The sequence below is a fragment of the Prinia subflava genome, chromosome 2 (assembly GCF_021018805.1).
Source record: "Prinia subflava isolate CZ2003 ecotype Zambia chromosome 2, Cam_Psub_1.2, whole genome shotgun sequence".
NCBI lineage: Eukaryota > Metazoa > Chordata > Aves > Passeriformes > Cisticolidae > Prinia > Prinia subflava.
Window position 1 is genome coordinate 102,831,661 of NC_086248.1, and position 26,419 is coordinate 102,858,079.

At 53.8% G+C, this 26,419-nt stretch overlaps 2 protein-coding genes across 4 annotated transcripts; both read right to left on the reverse strand.

Moving 5' to 3' along the window:
* Window positions 1–1,361: 1,361 nt before the first annotated feature.
* FBLN7 (fibulin 7) lies at window positions 1,362–6,744 on the reverse strand. 2 transcript variants are annotated; one of them, XM_063391328.1, is made up of 8 exons: window positions 6,582–6,744; window positions 5,202–5,361; window positions 4,937–5,107; window positions 4,485–4,610; window positions 4,272–4,409; window positions 3,717–3,854; window positions 2,615–2,753; window positions 1,362–2,500 (listed from the first exon to the last, which is right to left on the reverse strand). In XM_063391328.1, exons 1-8 carry the CDS (start codon window positions 6,675–6,677, stop codon window positions 2,128–2,130), a joined length of 1,341 nt encoding a protein of 446 aa, XP_063247398.1. In that variant the 5' UTR covers window positions 6,678–6,744; the 3' UTR covers window positions 1,362–2,127. The 2 variants fall into 2 exon arrangements, with proteins under 2 accessions (XP_063247398.1, XP_063247399.1); XM_063391329.1 differs by lacking the exon at window positions 6,582–6,744 and having other exon boundaries at window positions 5,202–5,529.
* A 926-nt stretch (window positions 6,745–7,670) lies between these two features.
* On the reverse strand, window positions 7,671–24,404 carry MERTK (MER proto-oncogene, tyrosine kinase). 2 transcript variants are annotated; one of them, XM_063391327.1, is made up of 19 exons: window positions 24,197–24,404; window positions 20,299–20,647; window positions 20,085–20,185; window positions 19,816–19,989; window positions 18,605–18,691; window positions 17,906–18,021; window positions 15,570–15,753; window positions 15,198–15,349; window positions 12,849–13,002; window positions 12,432–12,552; window positions 11,240–11,325; window positions 11,052–11,147; window positions 10,778–10,858; window positions 10,555–10,647; window positions 10,343–10,461; window positions 10,023–10,132; window positions 9,716–9,875; window positions 9,291–9,427; window positions 7,671–8,199 (listed from the first exon to the last, which is right to left on the reverse strand). In XM_063391327.1, exons 1-19 carry the CDS (start codon window positions 24,264–24,266, stop codon window positions 7,725–7,727), a joined length of 2,865 nt encoding a protein of 954 aa, XP_063247397.1. In that variant the 5' UTR covers window positions 24,267–24,404; the 3' UTR covers window positions 7,671–7,724. The 2 variants fall into 2 exon arrangements, with proteins under 2 accessions (XP_063247397.1, XP_063247396.1); XM_063391326.1 differs by having other exon boundaries at window positions 12,432–12,585.
* Between the last annotated feature and the right edge of the window lie 2,015 nt (window positions 24,405–26,419).

Below are 26,419 nucleotides of genomic sequence, written 5' to 3' on the forward strand. Positions count from 1 at the left end.
GGCTGGGGAGCATCATTAGTGCTGCTTAGGACTAATTAGCCCCATCAGCACAGGTGGAGCCCTGGAGTTGATGCCCACAGGACTCAACATCATCTCCCCAGGCAATAGGCAAGGAAAAAAGGGATTCTAAATCTGGACTAGAAGGAAAAATCCTAAATTTTTGGTTTAAATTTCTGAGGTGAGAAATGGTGATTTTGGAACCAAAGGGAAGCAGAAGCATTCTTGCTATTTTTTCAGCTCTAAAATATTATTATCCCAAATGAAAGTTGTATTTCAAGACTGGAAGAGCCTCTCTCTGCAAATTCCAACTTTGGGAAGTCTGAAAGATGCTGGAGTGGCCACTCTGGGAAGGGAAAAAATCTTTAGACAACTGGAATGGCAGCCAGAGGTTGAGATAGGCAAAGAACCGAACTTAAACTTTTCCAGGGCTGGAAGGGAGAAACCAGTTCACCCTGGCCTCAGGAATCAGGAAAGTGTTTTCAGTTTGGGATCGTGCCGCAAGGAAAAGCCTCCAGAGCGCAGTCCAGGCGCCCATCTCCAGCTGTGTTATCCAGAGAAAGCAGCAGATGGAAACTATTCTGCCCTGTCAGGAGCTTGTCCTCTCTCAGATTCCTGCTTTTTGGCTCCCATATTTTGTTATCATCCCAAAATAGGGTCATGTCCTGTTGGAGGAGCATGTCCGGCGAGGCTGGAAAGTGGCAGGGAGTGGGAGAGGGAGGAGAGGGAGAGAAGAAGGAGAGGAGCAGCCATGCTTCTAGGCAAGCATTTTCTCTTAATTTTTAGGGACATTTTTGAAGCACTCTGGAGTTTTCCCTCCCCCAGCACAACCCTGGGATACATTTCCCTGCCTGGCTCCACGTCTAGCCGGAGCTCCCGCCAATCCAAACATCCTCCATCCGCCGACAGCAGCCCTGAATGTCCCTTCTTGTTCTGCTGGAGAGATCCAACCCCTTCACAAGCTCCTATACTCCTCAAAAATCCAGGATCAGTCCTCCAGAGGAGACAGATCCATCTTAGGAAGTCTCTTTCCCTGGGACAAGGAGTGGGAATGGTTATAGTGGGTGCAGCTCAGCAGGATGTAAGAGAGTGTGGATTCCCAGGAGAAAGGATGCTCAGGGATGAGGATTCCCAGGATGAGGATTCCTTGGGGGAAAGGATGCTTCAGGCTGAGAATGCTCAGGGATGAGGATGCTGTGGTGGGAATGAGCCCCCTGCTATCAGCCAACCCCTCCCAAACAAAACAAAGCAGGAAAGTAAAACCATAGGTAATAGGTTCTTGCCCTCCCAGACCCCAATTCCCCTTGGACTGCTCTGGGTGAGCATTACCCCCATCCACACATCCATCAGGTGCTTCACTCTGGTGACATCCTTTACATCATCCTTTAATAGTACTAAATCCAGCGGGATGAGGGAACATGCAGAACATGCACAAGCAGGAGGGTGAGTCCCCCTGGGAAAAGCTGAATCACAGCTTTCCCAGCATTCCTATGCCAGGATGGAGGCTCTGACTGATAGAGCAGGCAATATTCCCACCTCCACATGCAGCTGAAGCTCTGCTGTGAGGAGGATCCATGGGCAATCCCCATTTGGGAGGTTTAAGGAGCAGGGATAGCCCTGGAATTCCTTCTTTTCCCCACTTGACAAGGAGGGCACCCAGGTGTTCATGGAGTTTTCCAGTCCCAATCAATCCCAGGGGACTGAGGCACCAAACCTCAATCCCTACAGGCTGCCAGGGGGATTCTTAGCATTCCAAAGGGACGGTGGAAGTGTGTTTTAGGAAGCAGAACTGGGTGCAACAGGGAAGGAGAGCAGGAAAGGCCATGAGCCTCCCTCTTCCCTCACACTTGGCTTCACTGCTTCCTAAAGGAAAAAATGGGAATTCAAAGGAAATCAGGGCTGTGGCTTCCATATGCTGTTGTAGGACATCGTCTCTCTGGAGCTGGGATGAGGATGGGGCTTCCCACTGCTTTTCCACCTCATTTGGTGGTGTAAATCCCCCTGGCAGGCATAAATCCACATGTGAAGAAGAACTTTGGGACAGAGGGGATGCCAGCTGGCTGCAGAGCACCTCCAGCCTGTACTTTCCCGGGCAGCCATGGGATGCTGGGCGAGGAGCAGGAGTGACCCCTAAAACTCATAGGCTGAGACAAAGAGGGTGATTTTGGACAGGTGCTTGGTCTGGAACACCCGATCCAGGTACTCGGCCATGTCCACATCTATGTGGATGGTGTGGGGCCCCTGCAGGCTCTGCACCAGCAGCAGCTCCCCGGTGTGCCGGTCTGAGCGCTGCACCACAAAGTGCCCGTGGTTGTTCCCACCCACGATGCCGAAGCGGAGGCTGTCAGGGCCCGGCCGGCCAGGAGCCGCCGCCGTGGCCATGCGGAACAGCGGTGCTGGAGTCTGGAGCTTGGAGGGAAGCGAGAGGTAGTGGAAGGAGATGGTTTTGGGTGTCTGGTGGCACGAGCGGCTCTCCATGGGGCATGGGTTGCGCTCGCACTGGCTGCAAAAGGAAAAGCAACAGGATATTTTCAGGAATGCAGCATCCATGCCCCCTGCCTCGCTGGTATTGGATACGTAGGGATGCCGTGCCATGGATTTTGTGCGCAACACTTACAAGGGGGAGGTTTTGACATAGGAGATGTTGCCGGTGGCTGGGGGACACTGGGGGGTGACGCACTGGAATCCCCCCCCAGTGTTGATGCAGGTGCTCCCACTCGTGCAATTATCCTGGGATAGGGAACACTCATCAATATCTGGAAAACAGGGGTGGGAAGCAGAGTCAGGGCCTGGAAGCCTCCAACTGAGTTCACCTTTCCATCAGAAAATAGTTTAAAATGACTCAAACTATGGGAGCATCCTGGAATTCCATCTCCTCTCCCAAAGCTCTGCCCCAAGCCAGCATGGGTTAAGAGCAGCCTTCTCCCACCCGGAAGGCAGCTGCTTTTCCAAACTTTCTGCTCGATTGTTTGGAAACACCATCCCTTTTTATTTACTGAACACCCGTGAGACACCTGGGAGGAGCTGGAATGCAAAGGATTTGCTGGGAGCATTAGCAAAATGCCATGGAACACAGGAAAATCAGGGAGGAATAGGGAATTAGGGATTTTCTCACCCTGAACTGGAGCAATCAACGCTCACAGCAGTTTTGGCCTCCCACCTTTCCCACTCACTGCCTTCCACCCGCACCTCAGTTCCCTTTGGACAGGAGGAGATGCTGCCACTCCCTGAACTGATCCTGGAATTCTGGGGGTTTAACATTACTTTTGGTTCTTCCCAGGAATTCCCTGCTCCAGGAACATCCCCACAGCCACAGCAGGGTCGTCTTCAAGGAGGTGCAGGCCCAAAGTGTCACTCCATCATCCAGAAAGGTAAGGGAGAGGGGAAGGAAGAGGAAGAGAGGGAGAGGAGCAGCCATGCTTCCAGAAAAGCATTGCTTCCAGAAAAGCATTTTATTTTCATTTTTAGGGATTCTTTTGAAGCATTCTGGTGGAGTTTTCCCTTCTCTTCCCCAGCACAACCCTGGGATTCATCTCCCCACCCAGCTCCACATCCAGCTGGAGCTCCTGCCAATCCAAACATCCTCCATCTGATGCATCCCACTAAGTGTCGCTCCATCATCCCCTTCCCCTCTATACCAGCCTCTGCCTCGGAAATGGAGAAAAAAGTGGGGCAAAATGACAAAGCACTTGGGGCCAAGTGTATTCCAGCCCCCTCACCTTTACAGCTCTTGCCGTCGCCCAGCAGGACATATCCAGCGGGGCAGGAGCACAGAAAGGAGCCAGGAATGTTGATGCAGGCATGGGCACAGAGCCGGGGTCCCCCTTCCTGCTGGTACACTTCGCACTCGTTGAGGTCTGCAGAGACAGGGACTCAGCAAGGTCTCACTTCAGCCTCCTGGGAAAACCCAGAGACCGACCGCGGGCGGGAGGAGCGGGCAGTGAGGTGTGTTGGGAATGGGCTGATGGCAGATTTCAGGGAATGGGATCAGCAGCACAGGGGCTGCTTGAGGGCTGTGGCCAGCGGTGTCCCGCAGAGGGCGACACCGGGCCCAGTTTGAACTCAGCCATCTGTGGCTTGGATGAAGGAGTTTGGAGCCTCCTGAAGCAGTTCGGAGCAGCGGCCCATACCTCCAGAGCGGGTCTGGAGTCTCCCTCACTGGAGATATTCCAGAGCCATAGATATTCTGGAAACAACCCCGTGCTATGTGCTCTGGGATTGTGGGGCTAAGCCACGGTGGTCCCTTCCGATGTGACTCTGTGACTCCGGCTCACCCTGGCAGATCCCGTTGGAAGCCGTGCCGCTCATGTGGAAGCCGGGATCGCAGCTGCACTGCTGAGTCTGGGCGATCTGGGCACAGCGGGGCTGCCGGCTGAAGACCGGATCATCCATCACGCTCCAGGTGGGAGGAGCTGTGGGAAAATGGCAGGATGGGATGAGGTGGGGGATTAAATACTCCCATTTATCCCCCAGCAAGGGTCACCCACCAGTCTGAACCTGGTACTGGCAGGTGGTCCCGGTCCACTGCGGGGGGCAGAGGCATTTGATGTGGTTGAGACCTTCCAAGCACGTCCCACCATTCTGGCAGAGGCTGCTCAAGCATTCGCTGATCTCTGCAGAAAAAGCAGCCAATATTCCATTTTATCTCCTTTTGGGAAGCAAGCCTCAGGAATGCTGCACACACCAGGATGCTTTGGTACCCTATTGCACGTCATAGCCACTATACCATTTCCCCTCATCCCTCCTTCTGAGCTGCTCCAGCTGTAATTCCCAGTTTTCCTTAAGACTGAGAAATCCTAAAGCCATGGGAGCTGCAGGATCCCTGGAACTTTTGGGGTCAGCTGTGATCCCTCCCCACTTTGAGTACCCCAATAGCTCCCCCATGTTTAAATAAATCCACTTTTCCAAAGGACATTCCAGGGCAGGGAATGAGCAGTACCTGCACAGCGGGGCTCCTGCCCTGTCCAGCTGCCGTTGGCCTGGCACATTCGTGTGCTGGAGCCCAGGAGCTGGAATCCTGGATCACAGGCAAAGTGAACCTCATGACCCACCAAATATTTGGTGCCAAACTTCCTCCCACCTGCAGGGGCTTGGAGGGCAGGACAGGAAGCTGCGAGACCATGGAAAAGGGGATGAGTTTGGAGGGAGCCCTATGCTTCCTTCTTTACCTGCTATTTCTCTGGAATACTCCCCCAAGGACTCACCAGCGGGCAACTCTGGGGTGGCTTTGGCCAGGGAGGCATGGATGGTGCTGAGGCGGCTCCTCACGGCATGCAGCCCCTCAGAGAACCGTGTCTCCTGGCCCTTCAGCAGCTGCTGCATCTGCCGGATGGCAGCCAGGAGCTGCTGCCTGCTGATGCAGCTCTGCAGGAACAGGGATGGGGACAGGTATGAGGACCTCTCTGTGCTGCCACTCCTCCCAGGAGCCAGCCTGCTGCCCTTGGGAGGAGGCTGGTGTGGGAGCGCCACAGCATCCAATGTTCCCTGAGCACCCTGACTTCGTATTTTCCCCTGCATTTACCCAGATCCAGGAGTTTTTTCCACCTAGGCCTGCACTCCAGGCAGGGCTGGGATCACTTTGTGGGAGAGATGCTATAACTCATGTTTCATCCTGCTGGAGCTCCAGCCCTGTCTCACTTCCACATGACAAAAGAAGAGGAAAACAGCTGTCTTGTGAGCTCTGCTGGGGCCAGGAACGCTGGTGGGACTCCTGCCTGCAAACCAATCGCTCCCACGGGGCTGACTCATGCCGGAGACAGGCACCGTTATTATGGGATTCCTGTGGAATTGACTTGAAACTGGGGAAAAAGAGCAAAGCCATTCCCAGAGTTCAGAAATCTCGGCACGCAGTGAGGACAAGCACACAGGGACTGGGCTAGGGGCTATGGAATTCCAGGAAAGCAAGCGGAGCTGGTGGGCTCTGTCCCACCTGGTCGAAGGGAGGTCTTCCCCTTTTCCATAACTACACTGTGGAATGATTCCCGTTTCCAAAGAGCTGCTGAGGGTTGAGGGAGGACAAACACAGCAGGCCAAGCAATGAACTCAGTGTCCTCTGCTTCCCCAGGAGCAGTTTCGGGAGTCCCGGGCAGCCGGGGGAGATAAGCCGGGCTGTGCTGGCAGCTCTGGGATACCCCGAGCCCAGAGGAAGGGAGGCAAAAGTAAATAGATGCTGGCGCGTCCATGGCTTTAATAAACAGCTCTTTGTTAGGGCTGGGTTTAACTCCAGGAGCAAGCGTGAGCTCCGGCGGGATGCTGAGCCACCGCAAAGCTGAAAAATTTCCCCCCTCCAAAAGCCTCAAACGGGGATTCTTTGCTCTCGGTGTACTCGGGGGCAGCTTCAGGTGTGGGCTAAGAAGGGCGAAAACAGCCCAAATGAAGCCGCGCGCGCATTAAGCGCGGCTCAAGCGCAGTTTGCGAAGTTTAAGCGCAGACTGGGGCTTTGCCCACCTGTTTGCCGGGGCAGGAGCGCGGGCAGAGCTGCGAGGCTGTCAGGGCGCACGGGCAGCGGGGAGCAAGCGGAAAGCAGAGAAGAGCCCCGTGCCCCCCCCCCCCAAGCCCCTCCCGGGGTCCCGGTCCCCGCTCACCTGGGCGGCTGGCGTGGCCGAGAGCGGCAGCAGCAGCGGCAGCAGCAGCAGCAGCAGCGGCGGGAGGCGGCCCTGCGCCCCCCGCGGCCCCGCCATGGTGCGGTGCGACCCCGCCGCTCTCCGGGACCGGCTGCCCCGCGCTCTCCCCGCCCCGCCCGCGCCGCCCCCGCGCTGCCCCGTGCAGGGGACGCGGCGCTTCCCCGCCCCGGCGCCGGCCCGGCCCCGCGCATCCCCCGGGACACCGGCGGGGTGCTGCGGGCATCCATCCCCCGGGACACCGGCAGGGCGCTGCGGGCATCCATCCCCAGCGGTTGGGGTGCCTTTTCCCTCCAGCAAAGCTGTTTCTGGTGCTGCCGGGACGAGCGGGCACCGTGCGGGAGCCCCTGGCAGCCCCCCGCGCCGGACAGGGAAACTCTTTCCCAGCCCTGCACCCCCTCCCCAGCTGAGTACTCCCTTCTCCAGTTCCTGCACCCCCTCCCCCAGCCCGGTCTCCCCGAAGGAGAGGCAAGAGGTGCTAGGTCCAGCTGCTCCAGTTGCTGCCAAGCAGCCCCAGCTATGGAAGCAGCAGAATTCCCCCCAAAAGGAGAAGGGGCGGCAGGGAACAGCTAGGCCGTGGCTGGGGGCTCCAGCCCTCCCAGGACCACCCTCAGGCTCCTGTTTCCCTGGTGCTGCAGCAGGAGCGATGGTTCCTAGGCACGCGGATGGGATGGATGGAAACACATCCATCCAAGGGAGAAGGGAATGTGGGAGCACCAGCTATTCCCACTGGGGCTCCTGTTGCTGTCTTTCGTGGGGATCTCTTGCAGTGTAAAATCCCCCAGCAGGCTGTAGAGCTGGAGCCCTCAGCATCCAGGGGACTGCCCATCCCACAAACCTGAAGACATGATAGAAAAGGCGGAAAACACCAGGCCCTGCAAGGCCATCTGCCCCCTCAGCACCGTACACCCCCCTTGCTCTTCTTCTGGAAAAGATGAATAAATACAGCAAAATAATTCCACTGTTAATTCCAAACCCCTGGGACTTCAACCCAGGAAAAAGCTTCTGGGGAGAGCCAGCCTTCACCAGGAAAACTGTGCAGGAGATAATAAATAAGAGACAACTCTTTATTAAAATATTCCCTCTGTGTCCTTGCCATGGTGGCACTCACACTGTTCCCAATGGCATTTCTGAGTCCTCTCCACAGCTCCCAGCACATAGCCGCTCCGATGCTGGCAAAGTGCTGGCCTGGCTCCATCGGCTCCCCGGTTCCAAGCCCTGGCAGGGAAGCAGTGGCACATAGGGCTCCTCCACAGGGCCACCGAGCTGCTCCTCCACAACGTACCTGGAGTCCCACGGCTCGCTGGGATGCACATCCACAGCCACCAGTGCTGCCTCTGCACTGGGAGAGCCAGGCTCCGACACCTCCCCGGTGTCCAAATCGGAGTCCGCTTGTGGGAAGCCCGAATCCTGCGTGGAGTCTGGGCTCTGCTCGGGAAGGCCGGTGTTGATGTAGATTACATCCCCGCATGCCTTGGTGCTGGGCAGGTTTTCCAGCAGCTTCTCCAGCTGGACTTTGAGCTGGGAGAAAGTGGGGCGAGTGGCAGGGTCGGCTCTCCAGCACTCAGACATTATTTCATACCTGGAAATCGGGGGAGGAGTGTGGTTAACAGGGGATCCCAGCATCCCAGAATGGTTTGGTTTGGGAGGGACCTTAAAGCTCATCCATTCCCACCCTGCTGCCATGGGCAGGGGCATCTTCCACCATCCCAGGTTGCTCCGAGCTGTCCTTGAGCACTTCCAGGGATGGAGCAGCCACAGCCTCTCTGGGCAGCCTGCACTTCTCTGGATTAGGGGAGGTATAGGGGCTAATTCCCAGTTTCCCTCCAAGCTGGGCAAGCCTTGAAATTCCCATTAAATCAAAGTGAAACCAACTCCCTCTGCTCAGGTTGTTTGCCAAGAGCATGGATTTATGCAAGCAGCCCAAGCTGCTGTTAGAAGTGTGAGAAGTCTCTTCCAGTGCAGCCCTGGGATCTGTTCCCTGGGAACATCCCAGCTCTGTGTGTGGGATGCCCAGTCCTTCCCTTGGTAGGTGCCTGCTCCCATGCTGGATGTCAGAGAGTCCTGGAAGCGTGTCCCTGCCAGCCTCTCTGCCCTCACGCAGGCTGGATTCTTAGAGGTTCCTTCACTGCTTACTTCAGAAACTGGCAGTAGAGAGGAGCCTTTTAGGAAATGAACTCCGTTTATACGGTTGAGATTCAAAGCTCTCAGCCATGGGGGGTTAAATATTTTCAGCTCTAATGAAAAACTCAGGAAAGAAGCTTGAGAGAAAGGCCTTTGCTGAGCTGCTCAGAAATCCAAAGGTTTGTGTATTCTGCATTTCCCCCTTCCAGGGGGACAGAAATGTATAGATTTGAGGCAAGGAAGGCCTTAGAGGGAGTTTTGTGGGACAAAGAGAAGCATCACCAGCCAGGACCTTTTGGCCAAAACAAATCCAAAAATAAAGAAATACAATACTAAGAGGTCCCATCACTGACTGTTCCTGGTGACCTTGCCAGCCCTACAAATGCAGTGCTTCCCCTCGGGATATCTCTTGTGATTTTTGCCTGGAGTTCAGCAGATGCTGACACATGCTCTGCTCCAGGATCCAGCTTTCCTTAGGCATGTCGGGCAAACATTAAGGGGTTTGTTCCCAGGAAAATCCATTTTCCCAGCTGGGATCCCAGGACTCACAGCTCATCCAGGCAATCCTCGGGTTTCTTCAGGCGCTGCCCATGGAAGAGGTACTCATAGATCTCGTGGTTCTGCACCCCTGGGTACGGCGTCATCCCGCGCGTGGCAATCTCCCACATGGTAATGCCAAATGCCCACTGCCAGCACAAAGGGAAAGGCCGATGCTGAAGGGACACTTCCAGGAGGAATGAATGAACCTTTTCATGGGGAAAGGTCACTGCCTGGCATCCAAGGGACAATGGGCAGAGCTGTGGTGCTCCCAAAATTGGGAATGATCAGGATAGAGGCGAGCAGCCCACTCAAGGAACCAACTGCACTGGCAGCAGAAGGGCTCTGACAGCCTCCTGCACTTCCAGGGAATGACATCCACAGGAGCATGGTGTGGCTCAGCCCAGTGGACTGTCTCTCCAGGCAAGGGGACCTACCACGTCACTCTTGGTGGTATAGACACGGTCAGCCAGGGACTCGAGGGCGATCCACTTGACCGGCATCTTGGCAATGCGGCCCTGCCGATAGTAATCCCCGCTGTAGATCTTCTTGGAGAGCCCGAAGTCTGCCACACACACCGTCATGTCATCCCGCAGCCTGGGGGCAAACAGGGATCAGGACAGCTCCAAACCCCAGGCTGAGCTCTGTCTCTCAGAACCAAGGGAACTTTTATTAAAAGGAGCAGAGTTGTGCTGTAAATCCACAAGGTTCATCCCATGGGATAGAGTAGAGGAAAACACTCACATGCAATTCCGAGCTGCCAAGTCCCTGTGAAGGAAGTTCCGACTGCTCAGGTATTCCATGCCCAGGGCAATGTCCACCATGAACTTCACCAGGGTCTGCAGGGGCACAAACTGGGGAGGGAAGGTGGGGATTACACACTGTTGATCCGAAAGGCTTCCCTCTCCATGGCTGCCATCCCAATGGATGAGCCCACGGCAGCAGATGAGCTCTCATCCCTCAGACCGTGCCATTCATTGACTCACAAGCCTGTAGAAGCTGCAGAGAGGGACTCCCTTCCCACCTTGATCCCATCCCACTCCTCTGCTCCCAGTGCTCCCTACCTGGGGGGCCATTTCCAGCCGGGAGCGGAGCAGGAAGCTGTGCAAGTCTCCGTATTTCATGAATGGCAGTATCACCATGGGCTTGGGCACCTGCAGGGAGCTCAGCTCGATGCACACCCCTGGGAAACATGGACAACTCACACAGTGCCCTGGAAAAAGGGATCCAGGTCTACTCAAATCCCATCTGGAGGGTGGGGAGGCACAGCCCATACCGAGGAGCTTGATGACATTGGGATGGTCAAAGTCCTTCATGCACGCTGCTTCGCTGAGGAACTCTTCGATCTCCCTTTGGGAAAAGTTATCCACTGGGAAACAGAGAGAAAGAGCTTTAAAACCCCGGAACAGTGGGAGGATGCCGTTCCTAAGATACATGCTGGGAATGTTGGTATCCAGTGGGACAAACACCAAGACCTGTGCGGCAGAGAGACAACTTACACTTCATGGTCTTCACAGCCACCTTCTGTGGAGGCCCTTCGGGCTGGCTGAGCCGTCCCTCCATCACGGATCCAAACTCCCCTGCACCAGAGGAAAGAAGGAATCCTTTTATCCAAAGCACCACCTTTCATGATATCACCAGATCCCTAAGATCTGGAATGCTCCAAGATGGAGCCAAAAGGCTTGTTCCTCATCAGTGACACAAGGACAATCTGGGCTCATGGAAGGTTCCTTGCCCATGGCACAAGATTGGAATGAGATGAGTTTTACCCACCCTCTCCCAGGACCTTTCCCAGGCTCAGGGCATTTCTGTCCATGACAACATCCTGCAGCTTCTGCTGGAGCTCCCTGCTGACACCCAGGCTTCCCACTGCAAGAGAGGGGGACAGGAGCTCAGGCACCTCCCACCTACTGCCGCTTTCCCCTCCAGCTCTTTCCAGAGAGATAAAAATGTATCCTTACAGGTCAGTTCCACGGCTCTCCGGCAGTAGGACTTCTTGGCTGTGTAGTTCACTGCCAGCTCCGAGTCATTCCTGCTGAAAGCATTTCTGAGGGAACACAAACACATCTGCTGTGGCTGCTTCAGCTGTTTGAAGGAATCAGTATGGCAGGGGCAGGAGCCCAAGAGATCCGTAGGAAAAAGGGAAATGCATGTTCCATTTCCTTTTTCCTGGATCACCACCACTGCCTGCAACGTCTGAGCAAAACAACAGCTCCACAAACACCACTGAACCATCAAGGAGTGAATCACAGAGCTTTTGGGGAGGATATAGGATATTCATTTCCTACTCAAGAAGCAGGAATGTTGCTGGAGCCCTGCAGAGTCCAGCTTTGGGAAACAGAAGCAGGGCAGGATGCTCCAGAGCTGGGAAAGTGGGGAAAGAGTGACAATAACCAGTTACAAAAAGGATCCTTACTTGATACCAGTTTCCAAACTAGGAGCACGGGCAGTTAAACACCATTTGGGAAGTCATGAGGATAAGTGAGGAGTGTTGGGTTACTGCAGCAGAAAACAGCCCTTTGTCTGTGTTTTTAAACAATGCTGGACCATTGAACCCAGGCGTGGGATGAGGCAGGAGGGTTTCTCCAGGACATGGGATATTATGGAATCAGAGTCATGGAGTTGAAAGGAATCCACAAGGATCATCCAGTCCAGCTCCTGGCCCTGCACAGACACCCCCACAATCCCACCCTGTGCATCCCTGGGAGTGTTGTCCAAATGCTCCTGGAGCTCTGGCAGCCTTGGAGCCATGATCATTCCCTGGGGAGCCTGTTCAGTTCCCTCTGGGGGAAGGAACTTTTCCCAAAATCCAGCCTAACCTCCCCTGATACAGCTCCAGCCATTCCCTTGAGTCCAGGTCACCCTCTGGTGACCAGTGACATCCTCTGCTTTCTCACTTCCGTGCCAAAACATCTCCCCCACCAAATTGCACAAGTTCACTTCCCTTTAAAAAAAGGAATAGCAAGCAAAAGGTGAACTGCTGAGCTAAGGAAGGAAGGGGAAGGAAAAACCCACTTAATCCTTCACCATGGGCATAAAAAATGTCATTTGTGGTAACAACATCAGTCCTGGGGACAGAATCCTTATTCCCAAATCTCGCATGGGCTGCTGGCCACCCACCCCTTGGGGGCCGCTCTGTTTCCCATCCCTTACCCATATTTTGTCTCCACGCATCGTTTCTGGATGACCACGGACAAGCAGAGGAGGACTCCAACAGCAATTGTCCCACAGATAAATCCCAGGGCTATGACAAAGGAGTCAACATTCCCAGAGGCTGGAGTCGAAGAGGGGGCTGAGGTTATTAATCCTAAGAAAATAACCTGTTAATGGAGCTGCTGAAAGAGCCAGCCTGCAGCACCCGGGGCTTGGGGTAGGAATTCCCAAGGGTTTTCAGCGGAGCCCAAAGGGTTACACAGGAAAAAAGGGAATGAGGAGTGAGGCTTTCCTGCTCCCAAATCAGGATCCTTGGCTGACAGGGAAAGCATCCGAAGAAGGATGGAGTGATGTCAAACAGCCTTATGGAAAGCACACCCTGCATTATTCCCAGCATCCAGCCCTGCACCTCCTTACCACTGGCAGGGATGAAGATCTCCACAGGAATGCTGAAAGGTCCTACTCCCCCCTTGGTGACAGCGGCCACACGGATGGAGCAGGTGGCGTTGGTGGCCACCACAGGCAGCACGGCCACACTGCCGTTCAGCCAGGCCTCGTCGGAGATGATCTCCTGGAGAGAGGGAAGGAAGAAAATCCTGGGCTGGGGAAGGCAGGGAAACCTGGGGATTTACTGAGAATTGTCCCCCTGGCAACCTCTGGAGCTGCTTTGCTTTCCCAGCCCAGAGGAAGTGCAGCACACGGCTATTTACGGAGAAGAATAGCCCTGTGTGCAAGGACCGGATGGGATCAGTAATGGAGCTGGGCAGTGCTTCCCATTCAATCTGAGCATTTTTGGCCCTCTCTGCTTCACAACAGCGGCAGCCAGAGCCAGAAAAGAGGCAGGGAAGGATCTAGCAAGAAGGGAACGGCTCTGGATTGTGACCCTCAGCCTTTGTTGTGGCCAGTTTGGCTACTGGAGCTCTGTAAGCCTCAGCACCACGGATCCGTGTGCTCCTGGTAGGATTGTCCAAGTGCTCTGGAAGTAGACTCTAGGGCAGATATTTTCTGACTTCTGTGGTTTTTGTGTCCAGCTAATTATAGTCCAACTTTTTATGTGTTTCCTTGGCTGGTACCATGGAAGGCAGTGTGGCTTGGTAAAAAGACGGGAGCCTTTCCTTGCAAATTCCATCCTTTCCCGGTCATTTCAAGCTGAGAAAGCGCTGCTGCTGCTCCCTGCCGATTTCCAACTGCAAAACAGTTGCCCAGATGCAGCCAAAATATCTGGCAGAGTAACGTGCCCAGCAACGTCTGGCTCCTTCCTGAACATCTCACAAAAAAAAGCAGGAACTATGGGGGATCAGTGGACAAGGAGAGGAAATGGAGCTGAGGGGGATCAGTGGACAAGGAAAGAGAATCAGAGCTTCTCAGAGGGAACCAGTTTCTGTTCCCTGGTCCAAAAAAGCCACAGAAACAGATGTGAAACACCCAGGCCCTGGGAATGTGTGGGCACCTACTGGCAGCAACAGGAGCTGGGACCTGTTTTCACCTCTGCTTCCACATTCCTGCCTTCCTCCTCCTTGTTTCCATATGGGATCCCTTCCCTACGACTAGCCTAAAATTGGGATTCTTTCCCTGTCCTAAAGGGCTCTGCTGTGTTGTCAGAGGACAGACCCAGACCATGAGCACAAAGCAAGGCTGATCTGCCAAATTTAATGAGATTTTATGAGTTTTGTGGTAGTTGAGGAATTTCTTCCTGTCCCAACTTAGGCAGCCTTGGCTCCAACAAGGACTGTTGGTTAAGGAGGAAAATAAACTAACTTTTGGGAATTTTCTGATTGTGAAGAGGCCTGCAGGTGGCCCTGTGACACCAAAATCCAGCTTCTTCCTGACTTTATCCTGCAAAAACTGGTGGTTATTTTGGGGCAGTCCAGATTTAGCCTGTGCAGGGCCACAATTCAGGGACTTTATTTCATGGAATCATTCTCACAGAACCATTTAGGTTGGAAAAGACCTCTAGGATTATTGAGTCCAACCCTAGAAGGAGCTTTTTGAGGAGTCAGAACTTCAGTCTTGTGCCTCAGACTCATGGAAAAATTGAGAACTGGAAAAATTTCACTCCATAAGCTGGAAAAAGGGACAAAAATTAACAAACAACAACAACAAAAATAATTCTCCCAGGGCTTAAAGGGCAAGGCCTGGATTTGGCCTTTTGCTGGAGAGACAACTCCTGTCAGCACTTTTTCTTTGAGTCACAAGACCATGATTTTGTTCCCCTGGCTTCATTCAGGCTGGATCTATACAGAGGAGCAAAAGGAGAACAGAAAGTGCAGCATCCGACAAAAAAATGGGGATGAGTCACTGTTTCCAGCTGGGGTCACTCCGCCAGCCTGGCATAGAGGAACCCAAACCACAGTTGGATCCATTCCTGCTGTTATCCACGGGCTCTGGATGGAATCTTTTGCCCAGAGGCCAGGACAACCTTGCCCTAGTGAATTCATGCAGCTACTTCCCAAATCCTAGAAAAGGCAAGCAGGGTGTGCCAGGTTGATTTCATGCATTCATGGAGAGGCCTTTGGGCCAAAGAGTTCCTTGAGCTCTGAAATTCTGTGCTGTGGGTTAAGGCAGGGATAAATCCCATCTGAGTAAGGAACAGCTGAAATTCCAGGGAATTTAAGCCCAGGAGTACTTTCAAGCCAACATGAAAGCCCAAGACAGCAAAGAAATGAGCTCCAAAAGAATCTATGGAAGCACCAAAACCCATCTGGACATCCCTGCTGGGAATTTTTCCAGGATTTAGCCATTCTTCCCCATTTCCTGGTGACTCACCATGCCCTCGGAGTTGTGCCACCTGTACCAGAGGTGGTAGCCCTGGAGCTCCCCATGGATCCTCTCCAGGGGTGGCTTCACCCAGCGGATCTCCAGTGAGGAGCTGGATTCATTGAAGGACACTGTGACGTTCAATGGCGGCGTGGTCGGAGCTGTGGGAATCAATGGGAAAGGAGGAGAGGGAAGCTGTGAAAATGGGTGCAGAGATGTGGAAATCTGATGGAAAACGAGCTGAAGCTCAACCAGAAAGCCCATGGAAAATGGGGCAGTTTCCTTTCCCACCCTAGGAACAATCAGGACTCCAGAGCTGCCTCTCATTGAGAGGGATTGAGGCAGGGAAACCCTTCTGAGTCCTCACTCCCCGTTTCCTACCTCCCTCGGTGGTGCTGGCCGTTATCCAGGGACTGAATGCCGACCAGCCAACCTCATTCCCGCAGGAAACACGGATGTTGTACTCTTCCATGGGCTCCAGCTGCTGGATGTGATACATGTGGGGAGGCACCGAGGTGTGGAAGGGTTGAAGGGAGACGTTGCCTCTTGGAACAACTTCCTTGACCTTTAATTGGAAAATCAGTTCACAAACAGGGATTAGTCAGCAACAACCTGCAGGGAGAGATGTTGGAAAACAGGATCCAGAGCACTGCCTCCCATTTGAACTCTGCAGAGAAAAGTTCCTGCAGGGAAAGCTCATGGCAGGACATTCACAGGGCACAGGGAGAGGGCTCCAGCATGTGTGGAGCTGGGAACATTCCAGGGACGCTGGGAAGGAGGGAGGGATGATTTGCTGTTTTTTGTGGCATGGAGCAAAAGGAGCTCCAAATAAAATAACAGGCAGCACATCCAAAAAAACCAAAACAAAGCTCGTTTTTTGTGCAGCACATCATTGGAAAACAAGATTTATCTCTGTGGGATGTCATGGGACTAATCCCAATCTTTGTCACATTTACCAGCATATATGAATTCAACATCTCAAAAAGAAGTCCTACTTTTCACAGAAAGACAAATTCATGGATGTGGAGCCCCCATCAAGCTGCCCACAGAGCACTTTCCAGGAAACCTCTCATTTTGTGGGAAGCACTACCTGCACTGGGACAGTAGGAGGAAAGAGGGAAGAGCAAGAACAAGGACAATCCAACCAATGTGCACAGGGCCATGCACTCCTCTGAAAAGCCTCCATCCATGATTTTGGGATGGCAGGACACCTATCCTTGTGCTCAATCAAAAGAGCCCTCCATGGTATCCCAGGATGGTCTCAGCATCTGTTTTATAGCCAAAATATAAAAGAATAGCCTTCATCCTCAGGTTTTCAAGGAGAAATTCCCAGATATGCTCCACATAGATATTTGGAAGACTCTGCAAGCCTGGGGTTGCTTCAGCCACACACTTGTCCTGGTTACACACTTCCCAGCCAAGCAGCATTCCCAAAGTCAGGATTTTGAGAGGCAGGTTTCCCTCAGCTCCCCATTCCTTACATGTAATGGGAAGGAGCTGAGGGCTTGCCTGTCTCCTGAAAAAGTCAGGGAATACCACCTATATCCCCAAACTGTCACAAGATGCTCTGAGGGAGGTGTGCAGTGACCAGAGGAACACACACGATGTTTCCAGGACCAGACATCCTGAGCATCCAGCCTGATCCTCAATTGTCTTCTGAGAATAATCCATCAAATCCATGGATTTTGGAAGGAAATCAGGATGTTTGCAAACTGCAACAGTTAGAATTGGCAGGTAGGCCAGCTGCAGCCCTTGGGAATGAGTCACTGGCTCGGTGGGCCCAGGAATTATCCAAGGGGACAGCAGCAAAAGGGCTGAGTCACAGCTGTGTTTTTGCCAGAAACCCTCTCCTGTTTTCCACTTTCAAAGGCCATTTCCTACGGACAGACTATGAATGTTAAGTCATAGGAAATTCCTTGGCTCTCCACCCCACTTCCCAAGCTCCGGCTAGAAGACAGCAGCAGGACATAGTGCTAATATTAGCCCTGGTACCTTTCTTCCCTGAAATTCCTTTCACTTTTACCTGGCTTCAAAGGTTGCCTCTCTCCACATGTTATCCCAGCTGGAGTGGAGATTTTCCAGGATAAAAATTATATCCATGAGACAGCAAGATGGGCTTGGACTGCAGCCACGTGCAGCAGGCGGAAAACGCCTGCAGGCTCTACGCCGGGAGGTGGCATTCCCTGAGTTGTCCAGGACACAGACAATCCCTCAGCTCCTTCCCAGGTGCTGAGGGAAACCTGCCCCACCAAATCCCGACTTCGGGAATGCTGCTTGGTTGGGAAGGTTGACCAGGTCCATAAAACATTTGACAACCTGACTGTGTTGCCCATAGGAAAGGGGTTCCAAGAGCTGGACAGAGAATTGGAACACGGGCATGGAGCGACGGGACAAGGGAGAATGACTTCCCACTGACAGAGGGCAGGGATAGATGGGATATTGGGAAGAAAATGTTCCCTGTAAGGCTGTGGCAGAAGCTGACCAGAGAGGCTGTGGCTGCCCCCTCCCTGGAAGTGCTCAAGACCAAGTTGGAGCAACCTGGGATAGTGGAAGGTATTGGAAAGGAGTTGGAACTGGATTTTTAAGGTCCTTCCAACCCAAACCATTCCAGGATTCTGTGAAATCTGTGCAGCTCATGCCAAACACCACCAACTTCCACCTGCCTCAGAGCGTTTGTGTGGGGGAGTTGCAGGGATATGTGAATTCTGGATGCTTACCTGGACACTGCAGCTGTTAAAGGCAGAGAAGGCATCAAAGCCTGGCACCCAAGATATCCTGATTCCATGGGCTGTCCTGTTGACAACCTGCACACTGACGGGAGCTGATGGAATTCCTGCAGGGAGAAGCCAAGGGCAGTCAGCCAGAAGCCTAAACACAAACCTGGCATGGCGGCTTTTCACTGGAGCTCCCAGGGCTTGGTGTGTGACCCCACATCCGAATTCTGCGGATGTGCCGGACCACTGGTTAGGGAAGCACAAAAATGTCACTTTCAGGACTATTTTAGCCATTTCTATATTTGTGACCACTCTGGGCAGCTTAAAGGCCATGACTTCTTTTGGGGAACACCTTCATCATGTTGCCAGAGTGGGCTCTCATCAGGAATGTCAGCAATTTCCACTGTTTCCTATGGAAAATTCCTATGGAGCACCGCCCTGGTTATGAAGGAAGGAAAGGAGCGATGCAGCCCTTCCGAATCCTGCTTTGAAGCTGACAGTTTTGCTTTCAAATTTAAATTTTGGTGCTTTCTCCCTCATCCCAGTGCTAGGATGACCAAACCAGAATGATCATGTTACAGCCAGATCCTGCTGGATTTTAATTATAGGATTGAAGCCAGGATCTCCCTCAGCTTGTGAAGAATGAGTGCTAGGACGTGTGGAGACTTGGACACAGGGGTTTAACAGGGAATGGGAGCTGACCTTTGATGTTGACCAGGCCCGGGCTGGACGCAGTCAGGCCTTTGCTGTTGTGGGCCTCGCAGCTGAACAGCGCCGGCTTGTTGAGTCCTGCCAGGAAAACACAGCCCTGTTCCCTGGATATCCCAAAACCATCCCAATACCACCAGCAAACACTCAGGGTTTCTTTTCTCAGCCTGTTTTCACTTCCCTCCATGACACTTCTGCTGCCAGTGCCCAGGGGTGACCCCAGGCTCAAGCTGCCCCACTCCCACACCGGGGGCACGCGTGTGCCGTGCCTGCTGGACCTGTGGAGACGGGATGTCCCTACCAAGCCCTTGCACAAGCCCCTGAGGAAGGGGTTGTTTTCCTCCCAAAAGGGGAAAGGCAGAAAGCAGAAGAACCCCTGTCACAGCCTGGTCAGATGATTTAGTGCTGGTCAAGGGTTGCTCAAATCCCCCAGCTGATGGCAGAGAAGGACCACTGGAAATACCCAAGGGCAGATTCTCCCAGCCTGGGTGAGGTGACCCTGGGCTTGGGATCCCTGTCCCATGCCCAGATGGAGTTGGGGACTGTTGGCTCATCTCAGCAGTGCCTCAAGGTGCCAGGAGAAGCTCTGCTCCAATGACCCAACCTAGCAAGTGCCAGACAGATGCAAGGACATCCAAAAGGAATGAGTCGTCTCTTCTGGCTTTCACAGCCTTTTAAAGGCTGCCTGTTGCTAGATGCCAAGACTGGGCAATTATAGCCCAGCTCTTAATTAACAATGGCCTCCTCCTCACCAGCAAAGCAAGAAATACCCCATCTTTTGCCTCTGCAGCAAAACCAGAGTGGGGTTTATGGGACACCAAGGATTTTTTTCCCTGTGTCCCACCATGGACGCACAGCACAGGGGGCATGCCAAACTCTTCCAGAGACACAATGGGGGGACTAACATTCCAGCAGCCCAGGAGAGCAGCCAGGTTCCTGTTGGCACAGCCAGAGGCTGGAGGAAAAATCTGCCGCTGGCTCTGGAAAGAGTTGGTTGAGTATCCTGCCTCTTCCAAGGAAGGGATTTCTGGCAACAGCCAGAGGGGGTCAGATGGGGCTTCCTGTCCCAGAGGGGCCCCAGGGCTGTGCATGGCACAGGAACAGCCCCTCCTGGCAGGGACCAGCTGTGGGATGGCACAAGGCACATTCCCAGCAGTGGCGTCCCATGGCACGGACACTCCATGGCAGGGGCACTCCCAGCTCACCTGGCACAGTCAGGACTGATGGGGAGATGTGGGGTTTCTGGTTGACCTGGATGTTGTTCTGGAACCAGTAGATCTCCACAGGCTCTGGAGGTCCCACAGCCTGGCAAGTCAGGTTGAAGGGGCTGTTCCTGGTGACATTCAGCTGCTCAGGCTGACGGATGAAGTGGGGGAGACCTGCATGCACACAGGGAAGCAACGGATTCCCCATTTCTGGCTTCCGGCTCCTGGTCACTCAGCCAGAACACAACTCCACAGATGCTCCAGCTCACCTTCCAGCTGCACCAGGATGGGATCAGACACCACCTCCACGCCCGAGATGTTGAGTTTGCAGACATAGGAACCGTTATCTGAGCGCTGGGCACCAAGGATGCTGCCAGACAGAACAGACACCACTTCAGGGCTGGTGGCTTTCCATCTTCCCTGGGAGCCAGCCCTCAGGGCACCCCTCATTCCCACCTGCTCCAGAAGGCTGACAGCACTCACCTGAAGGTGGAGGTCATGGCCACCTCCTCCTCATCGGGGATCTCAAAGTGGCTGCTGGCGATGCGATCCAGCACGTGCAGCTCCTGCCCGTCTTTCCAGAGGGAAATTCCTGGGGCATCGGGCCGGAGCAGCTCCTGAGGCACTTTGATGGAGCAGTTGAAGGTGACGTCCTTGTGCTCGTTGATGACCACATGTCGCACCGTGGGATTGAAGCTGAGCTGTCTCACAGAGCTGCCTGGGGGCTCCTCCCTGGTGCTCCAGTGGGGCCAGTGGCCGAGCAGGCTCCGCTGGGAACGCCGGGAATGTGCTGACAGGTACAGCCTCACACCTCCTTCTCCGTCAGCATCCTCTGCAAGGGAACACCTGGGGTTTGTCACCACCCCCAGCAACTTTGGGACACCTTGCAGCAAAACAACCCCACTGCTTCCAAGAGTAATTCCAAGAAGGCAGCTCATTTCCATTTCCCAAAATATTGTCCCAGGATTCTGAACAGGCAGCACCTCCAGAAAAGTCTGTTTTAAAACAGACAGGAGCAGCCCAAGCTAAAGAAAACATTCAGCCATGTTTCTTTGGGCAGAGGAGAGGCAGGAGCTATTTCTGCTGCATTACACCCCCAGGACTGGAATATAAAAGGATCCCTGGGCAGCAGGAATTTGGGACTTTACTCCAGCAACCCCCTTGCAGGGCCTCATCTGAAGCATTTTCAGCTGGGGCAGAGGAAGAGCTCCTGGCTGTAATTTTGCTGATTTTAGGCTCTGCCAGCAGCCTGTCCCTTCCCAGGACAGGGAGAGCAGGACATGCTCTGAGTCAACTTTTGCTAAGTGCCTCCACTCCACTGCCTTTCCCAGGAAAAGAGCTGCAGATAGATTAAGAAATGCCTTTGGACAGTGTATAGGAGCCAGCTGCTGCTCAGTGTTGCTCTCCCAGGGTCTTCTCCGATATTTTTTCCCAAGGGAAAGCTCTTTTTGAGGACTTCATACCCCCACCTCCAAATCACCAAATGACATTTTCCCCCTACCTCCCAGCACTTCCCATGGCTGAGATGAAGAGCAGCTCCATGTAAAGCAATTCTCCTCTAAAAGTATGTGTATTTTTGAAGAGATCAGACCTAGGGGATCCACCACATGGAGGCTGATTTTCCTGGACCATTTCTGAGCTTCCTAAGGCTTTCCCAGCCATCAGCAATCCCGAGCCGAGTGGTAAATCTCCCATTCAGCAAGCAAAGGCATTGTGCCAGACAGGAATTTCAACTAAATTAGTTCCCTTTTCCAAGAAAGAAAAGCCAAATAACCACTCACAGTTTAAAAGATAAAGACAGCACAGGGTTTTTTCAACCTGAGCTCAGCTGAGTTTGTTTTTGCGCAGGTTTTAGCCCTCAAACATCAAACAACAAGTTTTTAAAGCTACGTCATCACTGTTGTGAGTAATGGGGCACAAGCCTGGTGTGTTTTTCCCAGAGCCAAGAAACACAGCCCGATTTTGAGGCTGGATATATCCCTTTGCTAAATCTCTCCCTATTTTTAACCCTCAAGAAATGCTGCTTGAGGACAGAAGGCCAGCAGAGTTTTTCAGTCCAGAGGGAAGGGGGAGGCTCTCCCTGCCTCTCCTGAAGCACAATGGGTTTCCCTTTCAGAAAAAAAAAAACAAAAAGAGCCTCAGCTTTTCCAATCTGCATCCCTAAGCCTCCCATCCCAACAGAAACAGAGCCCATGTGACTGCTGCAGAGACAGACATCGATTTGAAGCCGTGTTTCCACAGCTCCCAAAGGATCTGCCAAATGCAAACAAGTGGTGACCCCAAATTCCCTTCCCTCTCCTGCTCCTCCCGGAGGTCACTCAGGCTGGAGCCGCTCCCTGCCTGGCACAATCCAGGCTCTAACTGCTGTTTTCATGCTCCATTTGAAGGGTTCTGGTTCTGGCTGGAGCAGCTCCCCCGGCACAGACCCCTGGCTGCGGAGGACACGGATTTGTGCTGTGTCTTGGGATGGTTTCTGCTTCCCTGGGCTGCTTCAAGCTTAAATGCAAAGAGCAAGGAGGATCTCAGCCTTGTTTTCACATTAATTAAGTGGGAAGAGGTGTTTGCTGGCCGGGGAATGAAATACTTTCCTCTCTGACTCATGTGAGTACAAGAATTCCTCATCTCCAGCACTGCCTTTGGGTACCCCAGAAATCTGGGATGGGGATATCCACACGAGCCCTTGGAAGGGACTCGCCCTGTGTGGCAGGACAGCCCTTGCTTGAGTCCAGAGCAGTTAGGCTGGCTCTAAAATCCCAGGCTAAAGCCAAGGAGCTGCAAGCCTGGCATGCCTGTGTGGGTGTTGGAGCAGCTCCCGTCCTAACCACAGCCAGGCCTGAGGCAAAAGGTGGTGTGGAAATCAAACCACTTGCAAGGGCACTGCTGCTCTCCTGAAACACCTGGAATTGAAGCAAAACTCCAGGGCCAACAGAGGCAGTTCTTGCTGCATGGGTCCTGTGTGCCTTTCTCCCCGGAAAGAGGAATTTTACCGGGAAAATCAAGTGTGATACGGGATGAAGAACAACATTCATTAGGGATGACGAACAACAAGCAGCGAGCTGCACACCCCGCGACTGAAACAACAAGGTCTTTACTGCAGTCATGATGCATCCAGGTCTGCCAAAATGTTGGCTGCATCCCTAGCCCTGGAATTCCCACTGCTGGGAGTAATTCACCTGCTGACTATAGCTTCTGCTCAGGCACTGTTGAGCAGGAGGAATGAGGAGCCCCTGCCTGTGGAGTTTCCTGGAAGAAAAGTAGACCTGGAAGTGTCAGGTTAATGTTGGACTCAATGATCTTTTCCAAGCCAAACAATCCTGTGATTGTAAGAAATTAATCTTCCCCAGGGTCACACCTGAATCCAAAGAGATCTTCCTTATTCAAATACCTTTTGTACAAACCAGCTCAGGATTTCTGGTTACATCCACAGAGAGTGCTCCTCACTGCAGGCTCCTGCTGTGACAGTGATGACTTTAACTCCTCCCTGCCCAAAGCAAACACTCACATTCCTGCCTTCCCTGCTAAATTCCATCTGCACAGCAACTCCGAGACCCCACCAGCACCCCTGGGGTTCCACAGCAGCTCCCAAAGGTCAGACAGCCCTGATCACAGGATTTTTTAAAGTCCAAAAGTTACTTTATCTCCTCATTTCTTTCTACTAATGGAGTTGAAAAGCCACCAAACTGCCCGCACTGCAAAGTGCCACAAAGCACGGTGATTCCCGAGAAATTTTCCCAGCACCACTACGTAGCTGGCTCATGGCTAATGAGATAAATCGCAGACTGATCTGCCACAGTTTGCAGTCCCTGCTGGTCGTGGTGTCCCTGGCAAGTGGAGGCACATCAGGCAGTGAAGTAGTGGGGCAGAGACAGAGCTTTGTCCTGGGACAGCCAAGTTGTGTCGTAACGACATCCAAATCACGTCCCAGAAGAGCTAGACCCTGTGTCCCAGGACAACAAAGTTCTGTGTCGCAGGACAGTCAGACCATGTGTTCGAGGACAGAGAAACCATGTGTCCCGGGACAGCCGACCGTGGGTCCGAGGACAGGCAAACCGTGTGTCCCGGAACAGACAGATCCTGTGTCCCAGCACAGCCAAACCGTGTGTCCCAGCACAGGCAAACCTTGTGCAGCAGAACAGCCAGACCCGCTCCAGGATGCGGTGCAGCCAGAAACCGTCGGGAGATCCCTGCGCAGCTTTTCCTCGGGACCCGCCGGGCGCTCAGCAGAGGCGGGGTGCCCGTGGTGGCCACGCCACAGCCCGGCCCGGCGCAGCGACCGCGGGGAAAGCGCTCCCCGCGCCCCAGACAAGCTCCGTTCCCCACTCTCCGCCGCCCCCCTTCCCGGGGCCGCCCCCGGCTCCCTCCGTGCCCCCAGCAGACTCACCGGCTCCTCCGCGGGGCGGGCGCAGGGCCGCCAGCAGCGCCCAGAGCAGCGCCCAGCGCCCGCCGCCCATCGCCCGCCAGCACAGCCAGCGCCACCGCCTCGCTCCGCCACCGGGACTGCACCGCTCCGCCACCGGGAACAAGGCTGGCAGGGCACCACTCCGCCACCGACACCAGGCGCAGGACCGGCAGCGGCCCCGAGCGCGGGACGCGCTCCGCTCCGCCGCCCTCGGGGGCCGCCAGCGCCGCCGCCCCGCCCCATCCCGTCCCGTCCTGACCCGCCTCCCGGCGGGGGAGGGACCGGGTAGCACCGGCGCTGCGGAGCCACTGCTGAGTCCTGTCCCCAAGTGTCACACGGCTTTTACACCTCTCCGGGGTGGGGATTCACCATTGCTCTGGGCAGCTGTGCCAGGGCTGGACAGTCCTTTCTGTGAAGGAATTTTCCCAGTGTCCAACCTAAACCTCTCCTGCTACAGCTTGAGGCAGATTCCTCTTGTCCTGTCACTTGTTACCTGGGAGCAGAGACTGACTCTCACCTGGCTACAACGTCCTCTGCCCCATCTCTGGCAGTGTCCAAGCTGGATGGGGCTTAGAGCCACTGGGGCTAGTGGAAGGTGTCCCTGCCTATGGCAGGGAGTGGAATAAGCTTGAAAGTCCTTCCAACCCAAACCATTCCATGATTCAGACACTTGTAGAGAGTGACAAGGCCCCCCTGAACCTCCTTGTCTCCAGGCTGAGCACCCGCCCCCATCTCTCAGCCGCTCTTGGTGCTCCAAACCCTTTCCCACCTCCATTCCTATCTCTGGATACACTCGAGCACCTCCAAGTCTTTCTTTTCATGCAGGGCCCAAAATTGCCCCCAGTATTTGAGGTGAGGCCTCACCAGCGGTCACACAGGTCACTGCCCTGATCCTGTGGCCACACCACTGCCACTGGCCTCCTTGGGCACCTGGGCACACCTGGGCTTATGTTCAGCCCCTGCACACCACAGACCCTTCCCAGCCACTCATCCTCAGCCTGCTCCATGGGGTTGTGACCCAAGTGCAGGACCAGTCACTTCACCCTATAGAAACTCACCCCATTGCCCTCTGACCTGTCCCAGCATGGGAATGCTGTGCTGAAGGCACTGCTTCTTCTCACCTGGCCCACACCAGCAGGACAAGAGGGGACAGAGACAAAACCAAGGAAAGGAGGAAGACCCAGGTGAAACCAACATGAGCCATTAACCCAAGGCAAACTGAACACATCTCCTGTGGCATGGGAAGGAAATAAGGGAGTTTCTGGATATTCAGACCCTACCCCAACACTGGCCTTGCATGGGGACATTTGGAACCAAGGTGTATTGAGGCCATGAGTGTTCCCCCTCCACGGGAAGGGACTGGGATTTGAGGAACCAGCAGCCTGATGATGTGGCTGAAAGGCACTGGTATTTCTCTGCACCAACCTTTTTGCTCCCTGAACCTGTGACACAAGTCACTGCCTGCTGCACTCTTCCCAAAGAATAGGACCATACCTAATCCAGTTTGAAGCCTTTTCCAACTGGGAAGAAAAACCTTCTTAAGCTCAGTGAAAAAACCCAACAAATCACTCCCAGACTTCTTTGACTCGCAAAGCTGCTTATTCACTGCACATTCCCAGGCTTTGGTGACAGGCATTGAATTTTCCTCCCAGCTTCCCACATCTTGAAGCCATCAGCAGCCAAGGAAGGGTTGATGGAGTTGGAGGCCCCGAGGAAAGGGGAGAAGGAAAATTCACTAAAACTGCTGCAAGAAGTTGGAGCATGAATTTCCGTGCAGATCCAGCAGCACTGCCATTCCTCCAGATGTTGGGCACATTCCCTGTGGATCCAGCATCCCCCAGGGAGCAGGACAAGACGAGGGACAGACATTTGTCCCATGCCTGTCATTTGTGGTCAGCCTTTGCCACACGAGCGCACTTTGATCTGGCTGCATTCCTCACTGCTCCTGCTGGCTTTGCAATTTTTGGGAACAAAGAATTGGAAAAGCTTTTGGACTTTGTGGGCTGCAGAGTGGGAATGGCCCTTGCACCAGGATTCAGACACCTCACTAACACGGGATGAGGAAGAGAAGCAGTTTGTGCAAAAGAGGAGTTAAAAAAACAAATAAGAACATGCAGGAGCATAAAGAGGATTTCAGCAGCTCCCCAAAATCCCCTGATTTGGGTCATTTCTTTGTAGCAGATTGGGTTCTGCTCCAGCTCCAGA

Coding starts and splice junctions, on each gene's coding strand:
- MERTK (XM_063391326.1), bottom strand. CDS start 24,266: ATGGGCGGCGGGCGCTGGGCGCTGCTCTGGGCGCTGCTGGCGGCCCTG. Junction 15,350..15,569: donor GGCCAGCACCACCGAGGGAG/GTAGGAAACGGG, acceptor TGATTCCCACAG/CTCCGACCACGCCGCCATTG. Junction 10,648..10,777: donor GGCTGTGAAGACCATGAAGT/GTAAGTTGTCTC, acceptor TCTGTTTCCCAG/TGGATAACTTTTCCCAAAGG.
- FBLN7 (XM_063391329.1), bottom strand. CDS start 5,514: ATGCAGGGGAAAATACGAAGTCAGGGTGCTCAGGGAACATTGGATGCT. Junction 4,611..4,936: donor GCAGGAGCCCCGCTGTGCAG/GTACTGCTCATT, acceptor CTTTTTCTGCAG/AGATCAGCGAATGCTTGAGC. Junction 2,501..2,614: donor TATGTCAAAACCTCCCCCTT/GTAAGTGTTGCG, acceptor TTCCTTTTGCAG/CCAGTGCGAGCGCAACCCAT.